General features: G+C 38.7%; 1 protein-coding gene across 4 annotated transcripts in view; it reads right to left on the bottom strand.

The window, feature by feature from the left end:
* INTS7 (integrator complex subunit 7) overlaps positions 1 to 12,117 on the bottom strand; it is a 46,061-nt gene that overhangs the window by 11,325 nt on the left and 22,619 nt on the right. Inside the window, exons 20-22 of one of the 4 annotated variants that reach the window (XR_012586077.1) lie at positions 11,000 to 11,317; positions 8,507 to 8,588; positions 5,110 to 5,924 (exon numbers count right to left, since the gene is read on the bottom strand). The exons of 1 other annotated variant lie outside the window; for it this stretch is intronic. Coding sequence is in view for 2 of the 3 variants with exons in the window: in XM_074579489.1 (XP_074435590.1) it covers positions 11,030 to 11,317 (288 nt within the window). In the remaining variant the exon portion in view is untranslated. Of the gene's footprint in view, positions 1 to 5,109; positions 5,925 to 8,506; positions 8,589 to 10,865; positions 11,318 to 12,117 lie in introns of those variants that run through there. 2 more of the 4 variants (XM_074579489.1, XM_074579487.1) reach the window with 2 other exon arrangements.

The following is a 12,117-nucleotide window of genomic DNA, read 5'->3' as shown; positions in this document are numbered from 1 at the left end:
CCTACTGAAGTGCAAACATAGAAGAAAGCAGCCCTAACACAGCCTGGTCAAGCAGAGGCTGTTGCTCACTGTAAAGCAGCAAGGGTGACCCCACCACACACATGCACATTATTTCCTAGCACTCTCTGCTCTCTTCCTTCTTCAACATAAATTCTTAACTATCACAACTTTTGCAAAGATAATTTAAGGGAATGACAAAAAGAATCACCAGGTATATTTGGAAGGACTGGGTGCAAACAGTGTTGTACAGGATGACCTATTAGAAGCTATGGACTATGTCTTGAGGAGATGGATGAAAAGGTGCAAAGTAGCAGCTGGATAAGGCCACAACTGAGCAGAAATCCCCTTGTGAATTTGAAGAATGATGTTAACAGATTGTAGGAAATCAAGTGTTTACATAAGATTGCTCAAATATACTACATAATACACTCATAATACACTCTGGAGAAGCCTAAACCACTGCAGAAGTCAGGAAGATTTGCAAATCACTACTTTAACGAACACACCCAGAAGCAGTCATTCTTCACCAGTATTTACCAGAGGCCTTAGAAAACACCACTATTTGACTTCATGATCAAAACAAAAAGATAAAAACATTGATTTGCAACTTGAGTCTTGCAATCCTGTAGTCCAGAGATCAGCAGCTGCCAAAACCTCAGAGTGTCTCTGGTGACTATCTTTAAAAACAGATGACAAATGAAATAGCCTTACAAAATACAATGTATTAATATTCTGTTCTGATAGGAAAATGTTAAGGGCCACAGAAAAACCTATATATTTGCTATTTTAGTTGAAAGCCTGTATTTTTCAGCTATTACCACAGCTTTTCAGTAGAATCACTGCTTAATTAACCATTTCTTTCCAGGTCTCTCTGCACTTGTTCACAGAGCTCTTCATCCTATGAGCTACGTTGCTGGGATCCTACCAAGCCTGTTAACAGCTGATCTGGTTCACATTGAATTTCAGTTGAACTGTATAAAAATCCTGCAGGGTTTCTACAAAGGTCATCACAACGTGCACAAATGAACATTCATTTATATCCTTCCATTATGCAAGATAAACAATATGAATTACTGATTAGAAATAGTTCGTGTGAACCTAGGTATTGTATATACACCAAGACAACTTCTATAGAATCTGATCGTGCTAGTCAGTGACTTCATTATGCAGGGAAACACAAGCTGGAATACACAGATTTTTCAGTCCAGTCTATAGTTTCACATACAGAGCCATTTGCATGCATTCAGTTCCAGATTAAGTCTATTCCTAAGTACATCTGTTGCCTGCAAACAGAGTTCAACAGAGCTACCTACATAAACGCAAAAAATCAAATTTTGAATTTGTGATACGATGCTATTGGATTGGACATTAAAAAAAAACCAAACCACACGAATAAGCACACAAGCGTATAAATTCCAGCTATTGCTACAAGCTAGATTAAAAAGGATGCTTAGGAACAAGATTCTAGTTTTAGCAATTTAGAAGTATTAATTCTGTTACATTAGACTTGATCATCAAGTACACTTAAATTAGTCTTTAATCAGTAGTGTCATACTTAACATATACTATTTGAGTGTATTTATTAAATGCACTGTTAGTATCTCTCCCCTTCCCCAGAAACTCAAATACCTCAAGATCCTTTTCAAGTTCTTTTAGAATTCATCTTTAATCTTTGCTATTACAGAAGTATAAATCTGTCCAGTTTCTCTTATCTTCCACCACTCTTCAGAGTAGCAGCTGCTACTCCTAGATAGTCAAAATAATTAAAGAAACAATTTATATAATGGCATTCTTAATCACAAGTAGCATTCTTTGCAGTGACTGTATTCTTTGCCATTGCCTGGATAACACAGGTAAATATTTCACTGTATCAGGTTGTATGTCCTGCCAGGCTTGTAATTGAAGCGGCCTGGAAGTTTTAATATTTTAGAGTGGCACAAATGAGTCATGGTCCCAACTGCCTCTGCTGAGCATGAATTATATACCTCACTTTAACAGAAGTCCAATACAGACTATAGCAGAGATCCTGTGCCCTGTGTCAACCGCACAACAGCATTAACAGGATTTATCCTACATAGAAGGAAACTTTTGTCTACATTCTCTTTAGAAATCTGATTGCTGTGAATGGCTTATGAATCCATCTAGACTGTCGAGTAACAAAATCACTGGCAAACAAATTATGTCTCAGGCAGCACAGCTGTAGATTGCTGCTCTCCTGCTGGAAAAGGCCCTTTCCGTCTCTGTCCTTCTGTAATTTCAGCCATCAATTTTTCATTACCAACACCACAGCTAGTACTAAGGACTGGCGCAAATGAATCAGTGCTCAAACAGCTAAACTGCTGTGACTAACCCAGGCTCCATAGCTTCTTTAGAAAACTGTCAGAGTCTGTCCTTGAAGGTAAAGGTCAAAATGAGTTATATTTTTATTCCCTGTGATCTCAATATTTCAAAACTCTAGTTTACTGAATATGTAACTTTATTAGTTGCAATCATTTCTATGAGCGCAATCAGAGGGTGTTGAGTTTCTCTTCCAAAAGGTGTAGGTGAGAAAATAAACCAGGTGGTAATTACAGCAATACATTTTTAAATTGCTAACTTGCAATCAACTTTTGTCAGTTTACAAGTCTCACTCACACAAGTGCTCCCCACCTCCTGCCCACACTTCCTTTTCTACAGGTTTGAGCGGAACACATCTGGCTTGTAAGACTTCTATTAATTTCCTATTCTGCTGTTCCTTTACACCTTGAATGGCTAAATATATCAGGCACAGCCCAGCAAGACTGGGCATTTGAAAGCCAAATCAAAGCAAATTGAATTGTCTAACAATATTGTCAGTAGGACAGATTTTACTGAACATTTGGTTCTTGTTTTTTTTTTTTTTTTTTTAAAGCCACACTTCCTGGAGTCAAGTGCTAAAAATAAAAATGAGGAATGAGATTATGCAAAATATGATTTATACCTATCATGATTGTGGAGAAGCAGCTGAAAGTAAAACCTCAAGAGATTATAAGTGGCATGTTTTAATTTATTCAGATTGCACAGCAGAGTATTTGGGGTGGCCAATGCCAGCTTCTCACTGGGCTGCCTTGGAGCCGCTGGAAGCAGTCTAAGATTTCCAGCAGGAAGAGGCTGTCAAGGTCCCAGCAGCTCTTCATATCAAAGGACATTCTCATCTCTGCCAGAAGTGGCCAGACATAGGTGAGAACTCATGAATCAGAAAAACTACATTATAACACAGGTAAACAGTGGCTGACCTGACAGTAGATTATTAGCCCTTAAATGCTGCTATTAGCCGTGACGGTACAGGCAGTGCCCAGAAAGCCCAAGAGAAGCAGAAAGGCACATTTCAGGTGATGAGGCAGGCATCACGGAGGGCTCTCCCATCTGTCTTGTCACAGCAAGAGCTCACTATGTTTATACTACAGAACGGGCCATGCTGAAAACAAATTTTAAAGTTACCCTATCCCTCTCTGTAAGCTGTTTTCCAGTGAGGTAGTGTTTACGTATATACATAAATATATTCAGTGAATCATCAACATTCCCATCTGCCATTTAGCACACTCATATCATTAAAGGACAGACTTAGACACGAGTACCTGTTCTGCACCACTGGTTTTTGTTGAGGGGGAAAAAAAAACCCCAAACAAACAAAATGCAAGAGGGAGAAAGACTGATTCATCAGCATGGCATTTAAAAATAGTTTTTCCCAAAAGCATTATTGCCATGCACGTTCTGCTCTGGTTTCATTATCTTGCCACATTGTACTACTGTAGGTATTGCAACACACTTAATAATCATAGGTTGGGACCTCCTTTTTCCTACACAAAAAGAAAAAATATCCTTTCACAAAAACAACAGCTTAGTGTTTGGTACTTCCATAGCACAACATTGAATTTCTAAAACTCTGAGCAGCAAAGTATAAGGAATTAGGGTTTTGGTTTTTTAAATGGGAAAAAACAACATACAATAACAAGATGTCTTTCTTAGGGTCAGGCCAAAATATCAGGAAGACAACTAAACCTACAGCCATCAAGCTATCCTTATATTTCACCTGTATCAGCCCACTCACCCCAAAAGTAAAAAAATCAATTATATTTTTGTTCTTAACCTACTGTACGCATGCTAACAGAAATACAAATCTCTCTAGGGGATCCATTGTGTGGGCTGTACTATCCAGATGCACTCAGAATTAATCCTCTCCAAAATTACTACCCGACTTACAGAGACTTGTCCGCACTAACACGCAAACCCTTACAACAGGCGAAACAATGAAAGGTTCTGCATCTCTCTCACAGGACACAGAAGACTGTCAGGTAATAATCTTTGCCTCTGAAAGGATGAAAATGCCCATCAATTCTTTACTGGTGACATACAGAGAGACACAAAGGAAATAAGCTATCAGAGTTTGTACATTGCAGACAGGATCAATTCACACTGCTTAGGAAAAAACGTGTCAGAGTGATGGCTTCACTAAATGAGTTACAACAATTAGCATAATTAATTACAATAGCTTCTGCTCCTCCCTCATGAAATGAGGGAAAGAGACCTTCTGAAGAGGTCAGACAACATTCTTTTGTGAATTATTACATCTTCTGGAATTTCCTATCTGAGCTGGGTGACTAGCTCTGAGAGGTCTCCATCCATGTTGCTTTTCCACTTTACTCAGTGGACAATGATCTAGTTTGAACATTGTAATTTGCACAGACCAATTTCTGCAAATACATACCTGTGAAACTAGTGCCAGAGGATTTAAGTCACAAAAGCCTGGCTTTAGCCAAAATTTCAAAGTCTTCAATGTAGGAATAATACCAGTACAACTAAAAGCTAATGTGAAATCAGAACCTTGACATCCACACACTTTAGGATTTTGTGAAACAAGGCAAGTGAGACAGCTGTCATCGCTCACAACTGTGAGCTACTACCCGTATGCATTGCATTGCTGGCAAATCAGGACATAGACAAGCACACCTCACACGCTCCGGAGCAAAGACTGACAACTCATTGCAGGCTTGGCCTCATCCACTGCTCCACGAGGGCATTTCTTCCTTTCTGCTGCCTCACTCGTGGCTGGTGACTCATGGCAGATGGGAAGGCCAGACAGCTGCCTGGTAACTACTGATCTCTGCCCTCTCAAAACTGGCCATGCAGAAATGCCACAGTTCAGATGTACATGAACAGATTGTTCCCTCCAGACTTGTGTTAAACACAGAAATATACCACAGATGCATGGTCAGGCAGTCCAACAGTTGATTATTACCCTTGTACTAGCTTCCTTGTACACCTTCCTTGTACTGGCTCTGTTGATCAAGTTGCTGCACAGTCCGCTAAGACAAGCCTGCTGATTCAGCTGAAAAAACACCCTAGCAAAATGAAACTATTTTAACAGGATAAACTCGTGATATGATGCAAAGCGCAAAGACGGAGGCAGGAATAAGCAGCAGAGAGCCCCTTTCAGCAACACCACACAACTAGACTGCGTTAAGTGAAGGATGGAACTGTACCCTGAAGATTCACTTATCTTTGTCAGAGTTCACCCATCCACACACCATTCCATTTATATTTATCACAGTCTCTTCTAGTTTAACTGCTACTTATTGTTTCTGCCCTGAAGTTAGAAGCTGTGTTAAGCATGGACAGCTATTAATTTCAAATTAACTGCATTCCTAAATGTAGTACTTCTAGTAAGCAAGGAAGGAATCTATAAGATGGACTGCCAGCAAGTCACAGACTTAAACTGTTGAGCAAAGGGATTTTAAATCAGCCAACCCACACGAGTATTTATTTTATCTTCTTTGGAGGTTTTTACTCACCACTGATAGCCGTAAAAGACTCCAAACAATTGGTTTTATTAATCAGTTTTAAAAGACTTCTTGAAAACCCCATCAAACTCAAATCTGAGGGAATGTGAATGTAAGACTTCCTATCTGTTGGGGAAAAAAAAAAAAAGGGGTGTGTGATTTTTAAGGCTGTGAAGTGGCTATAGTCTAAGTTTTATTTCTATACAATTGAAGAACTGCAGTATGTCCTTGACTGCTCTACTGGGTCACTAGTTCAGCACTGACAAAAAGAAAAATCAGCTTTTTACTACAACTAGGTGTCCAGTAGACCAAAGAGTTTAATACATTGCCACAGGCTCTTTCTAGCCTGAGAAAGATTTTTCTCTCAAAATTCACTGAATGCTGCTCTTACCTTGTCTAAGATCCTTAGATCAGGAGGCTGAGGTTAACTGGAAACTCCATTAACATACAGCCAAGATGTCCTTAATTTTGATAGCATTGCTTTGAGGTGGGCAAGCAAGAGGTAGATAAAGACTTTATCCTAAAAGCAAATGAGAACACCAAGAAGATACTTCCTATTTCTCAGCACTATGCTGACAATCAGCAGAGTCGAGCAACTTTCTGAAGCGTGCAGAACAACTGGGATGACTGCTTGCTGAAAGACATGTAATCTGTGATTTCAATAGCAAGTTTGAGCAGCTGCTGTTTGTCAGACAGATGTCCCTTGGAGTACAAAGAATCCAGGAGCCATCTAGGGTCACCACTAAGATAGACTTGTTTCCCAGTAACACAAAACAGCACCTGGCTTAAAAAATTCACGTGGGGAGAAGGTAACTGCAACACCACGTAATATATCTTGTAAGAGAAGCAGTGTAACACTTGTTTTTCCCTTGCTTTCAAAAAGTGCTTTTGTCTCTATCACTCTCTCTGCTTTGGAGGTTAATAGGCCAAGGTTCTGGATGGGTCACCTTTTACTTAGCATCTAGGGTTGCATCCTTGAAGGCATCTATGTGGGTGAAGCAAAAGCAGCTCCAATAGTGCTGGACGCTGGGATACAGCAGCCGAGCAGAGAACTACCAGTTCCTGGGCCCTACTCAACTCAGGACTGCTTTGTGAGGGCTATAAAGTCACCCCCTCTACCCTCCTTTGCTTTTCCTCCCTGTCTTGCTTTGGGCAACGCAGATACCTGACTACACCTGCACTGCCACAAAAGGAACAGATTGTTTTGAGAAGATGCTGCTAAGTATTAGAAGGGCATATGTGTAAATACGCTGACCAAGGAGACAGCAAAGCACTGTAGGCCAGAAGGAAGATGACAGCCAGAAAAGTAATATAGCTACTTCGAAGGGAAGATGCTGCCATACTGTGTTGTACGATATCTTTCTCTATATACATGCACACTGAACATCATTCAGAAGAGATTTTCTGAATGCAATATAATTCATTCAAATCCTATCAATTCCTTCAATAAGTTGTTTTTGTGTTTGTTTTTCTTTTTTAAACTGAAGTTGTGTCTTCACTAAAGAAAATAATTTTAAAAGTTTATGTATATGTTTAAAGGACCATTGAACCTGCTTCTAGACCCATCCAATTCCTGTACAGTTTCACAGGATTTAAGTCAAAGATATACATATATCCACTATTAAATATAAAAACCTTAGCTAAATTAAGGCATTTCAGTCCTTGGGTAAAATGAGTGCATAGCCAGGGAAACAAAAATGGGAAGGTAAGTCTAAGATGCCATGAATACCCAGGACAAGTGCAACTTCAGGGAATCACTTATGAAACACACTTAAATGACTTTAGCAGGAGATCACACTCTAAATTCCAGAGGAAGGCAGAATTTGACAGGGGAAATTCCTTCTTTACCCCTTGTTGAGTTCCACATTGCCTTCAGCAAGAGATCAGGCAGGAATCTAGAAATGACACTTTCTGGTATGTCTGAGCACAGGTTCACAAGAACGTTGAGTAGTAAGTACTTCTGAGAGTAACTGGCTACATCATCCACAGAGAAGTCCGTTTAAATTCTAGAGCCTAAGCAGCAATTGCTATTGCCTTAATGCAGAACTGCACATATTATGAATACCTCTGGTCATCTTAATTTGATCATCTCCACCCTTCCCCAGCCCAAGAATTTATCAAAGCTAGATGAAAGCATATCTTAATCATTAATACAAGATAATGATGTAGCTGCCTGCATAAGCCTTTTTGTTGTTTGAATTCTTAGCAGCCTCAAGACCAATGTCTAGCTAGTGAATATTTTCTTTCTTTTGCCAGCAAGTGAAAAAAAGATCAGAATTTTCTTTCATTATCAGTGTGCAACTATGCATAGCGATCAAGTTACTGCTCTGTTTATGCAGAAACACTAAGGAGATTTAACCTGGGTTCATATCATAGAAGTACTTTCTAATTTTTTTTGTTGCACATCTTCAAGTACGGGCACGAGAAACACAATGCAGGATTCAAGCAAGATAACCTCCCTGCTTCTATTAATAGTCAAGGATCACAGTCACGGCTGATAGCTCCAACAGCAGCTTTTTGTACGTTGCTGTAACTGTAACACCCTTCCTCACTTCTCTTTGGGTATTTTGAGTCATTGATTTCTATGAAAATCTTGGTTCCTGTTTGCCAAGTGAATTTCACAGTGTATTAGGAATAAAAACACACAGTGTTTGAAAACAAACAAAACAAAGACCCAAAGAATAACATAACTACAAACCTCGACATACAGTAAAACACCATGCTTACGTAAAAGGACAGCTTAGTAACAGGTCCAGGGTCTTTCCTGATCGGCACGCACATATAACTAACCTGCAAATGAACCAGCATGAGAAACCCTTCGGTCTGTTAGAAATTCAGACACTTGCACAGCAAGCCACCTTCCTGTACAAGCTAATTTCCAATAATTACTACTTGCCATTTTCCAGAAGACATTTACTGTCACCCCACAATCTCCCATACCTAGCATCCAGATTTCCAGACTTCAGTTATTATTTGCCTGGCTCCAAAAGTGATACAAGTTCCTGGAGTTCTAGAGGCCTCACAGATCAGGTGAACAAACTCTTCTGGAGGAAGAACAATTTTTTCAACTGCAGCAGGGTTAATTTAGTGGCTCGCAGACAATTAAGCCGAAGGCCAAGTCAGGGCTTTCCCTAAATAAGTTTATTTCTACTAGACTTCTCATAAGTTTCGCTGTGCACTGTGAACATCATGGTGACTTATGAGAAAAGTCTGCTCCCCGGTGTGGAAATTTCATTTCATTTCTGAGTTGTTTTGGAATGCTGCCATCACAGGTTTCCAGCAACTTGGTCAATAACAGAGCAAGAATCACACATTCATTATGTAGGATAAAAAAAAATAAAAATAAATAGTTTGACCTCAGTCCTTTTTTTTTTCTTTTTGCATTACAATAAGGAGGGTTTGTGGTTAAGACACTGATCTATAACTTTATTGAAAAACCCAACCAACCGCAAACAGTTCAGATCTTCAATCTGACAGACTGCATGTACAATACTAGGTGAATCTTTCTGGACCATGTAACTATACATAGCTATACGTATATGTATGCATGTGTGCACATATAGCTGTACACATATACGCACACACGAAACTAAGTGTATAACCATAAAAGTGGGGACAGAAACCACCACCTTCCTCAGCGAGCTTGAAGGTTAGTGGTAGTTTCTCTCTCATGCACAAAATAAAAATCAGAGTTAAGAAGGATGATGGTGAATTTTATGAGTCTTCTATTTCAACCTTGCATCACAATTATCTTTTCTGCTTAGGATTATAGCCTGACCAAGATATTATGAAATCTACCATGATCATGTCTTTTTTTTTTTTGGTTAATCTTAATCCAAGAGGAAGAAAGTTGATTTCTTAAGCAACTATTATGGGAAAACACAGTGAAAACAATTCTTCATCCAGCTATGCCAAAGAAACTTAGGCTTATAACAATTCATTATCATATTCTCTGCATATAAGGCAAGCAGAATCTGCAAGCTCTCGTCAGCTTCTACAGTGAAATTAACTTGAAGAAATAACAGTATCTTAGGAATTTACTGAGAAAATAACAATTAAAGTTTCTGCTGCAATGAGAGAGATTAAACTATTTACAAAATGGAGTCTGTAAGAAGTACCATTCTTCCCTCCTCCCCATTCAAGTGGGTCCTACTTTCCTGCACAGTAATAAGCAGAGATTATTTATGAGGACCAGGTGAAGGACATGTTATGTGATCTATTGCCTGGGAGTCCAGACACAGGCAGAGTTCAGCCTTTTACGTCTCAAAGGAAGCATGAAAACTATGTATGAAGCGGCATATTTCCAAAATTATTCTGGACCAATTTCTAGTATTGGAAAAATTCTCCTTCAAGTTAGTTAGTAAAAGTAACAATTAAGATTAATTGGTCAGAGTACACAAGATTACAAAATTTTGGTATATAAAATTACTTTTTAAAAAAAAAAGCAATTAAAACAAATGACAACTTGCAAGTTAACTTCCCTATGAGCAAAAAACCAAAGCCTTCCAAAATACAAATACATGAAGATTTAAAAACAACGTAGTAATCTTTTCTATATCATCTGAGAAAAAGTTTTGTTCCCACCTGTAAAATTCTGCCTCTTGTAAGACTCCCCAGACACAACCCCTCAAGCAGTCTCCTCTCTCTACAATGTCTAGGTATGACAAGCGAACCGCAACTTTTTTTTCTTTCAGATGCATGCATTAAGTAGTGCTGATGAATTGTAATAAAACACATATACCAGCCAAATACTGGAAGTTGCTATTAAAATTACAGGAGAAAAAAAATCTGTGGATATTCCTGCCAATTCCTTCACATTAAAAGATACAGACTTGATATTACACTCAGTTCTGTATAACTAGCCCAAGTGTTTACCAATGTCCTGTAAGCCTAACATTAGAACTTATGTGCTTCAAAAAAGAAAGCACAGAAAGTACTAGTCAAAGAGCTCTTAGTATCCCCTGCTATCAAAATTTCTGGAGCCTACTATGACAGGTTTGTAAACAGAAATGAAGAGATCAGGTAGAAGTTCTTATATTAAAAACACAACTCCAAATTTGAACAGAGTTGCCTCTGCTGAATCAAGTTCAAAATTTACTCCAGGTAGTTTAAAAGGCAACAAATTAGCATCTGAGACTTTCTAGGAGAAGGTTAAAATTTGTAGGTGTTTCAAAAAAAGTGTCCAAGAAAAACTGTAATACCATTGATAGGGATAGAGTGACTCCTGGGAATTAAAACCGCGAGTATGCTGTTCTTTGCTGTTGCTGCTGTGATGGTGGCTGTCCTTGCTGTTGCTGAAGACGAACCTGCTGGGAGTATGGATCCTCAAGAGATTTAACAAAAATAGTTGTTTTAGGCCCAGTTTTCCAGACAATACCATTTGAATCTATTACGGAGGACTCTACTGTGATATTGTGGGTGCCAAGTATCACAAAGTTTAACAGAAACTGAGTGCTGAAGTAGTCGTTGTGTGGTTCCACCCTCTGCTCCATTTCATTGGTCATGTTGTCAATAGGAATCTGAGAACACATGGAAGGTTAAAATGCCATTTTATATAAACCTGTTAAAATAAGTTTTCTGCTCTCTATTTGGAGGAAAAAAAAAAATAGAGAAAAATCTTTGTACTCAATTTTCCTAAACCAATCCATAGGCATGTTTGAGCCAGTTTGACATGCTTTTTCATCGATGAATTAATTATTTGTGTATCTATTCACAGAAGCAAGGTGGCTAACAAGCCTGTTTCTCCCTGAGGTTCTAGTTTTCCATAGAGTAATATGAATCACACAAACATTACATACTTCCTAGTCCTATTCTTCTTTTAGAGGCAACTGACTTTTTCCCCTCTCAAAAAAAACCCGAAACAACAAAACAAACAAACAAAAAACCAACCCCAAACTCACCAAAACAGGTCTTTCACTAGATGTCACACATTAACAGAACCTGAACTTCAGATACGCAATCTTTGATAAAACTGCTGACTTGAATTTAATATGTCTCTCCTCAGGTGCTATTTAATTTGGACAGCCTGTCCTCATGATTTCCATAAGCAAACAAAAAAATCCCCTTGAAATGAGAATAAAGAAGTTCTAGAGATTATGTGGTAGAGAATAATCTACTCCTGCCTTTTTTTCCCCCTGTGGAGTTTCATATGATACATACCTAGGCTGAATTTTCCTGATCTCAAGCACATTCCTAATGACTTGTTCTGAACATCACAAAGCTGCTTTTGTTTGGAAGAAAAGCTGTTACTAAAAGCATATCAGCATACAGCAGACTTAAAAATCCCAGATCCCTTCCATGCACTATGCCTGGCTCTGGC

The sequence above is a fragment of the Larus michahellis genome, chromosome 3, assembly GCF_964199755.1.
Source record: "Larus michahellis chromosome 3, bLarMic1.1, whole genome shotgun sequence".
In the NCBI taxonomy this organism is placed as follows: domain Eukaryota; kingdom Metazoa; phylum Chordata; class Aves; order Charadriiformes; family Laridae; genus Larus; species Larus michahellis.
The sequence above is the reverse complement of the archived record's forward strand: the minus strand, read 5'-3'. Positions and strand labels throughout refer to the sequence as shown.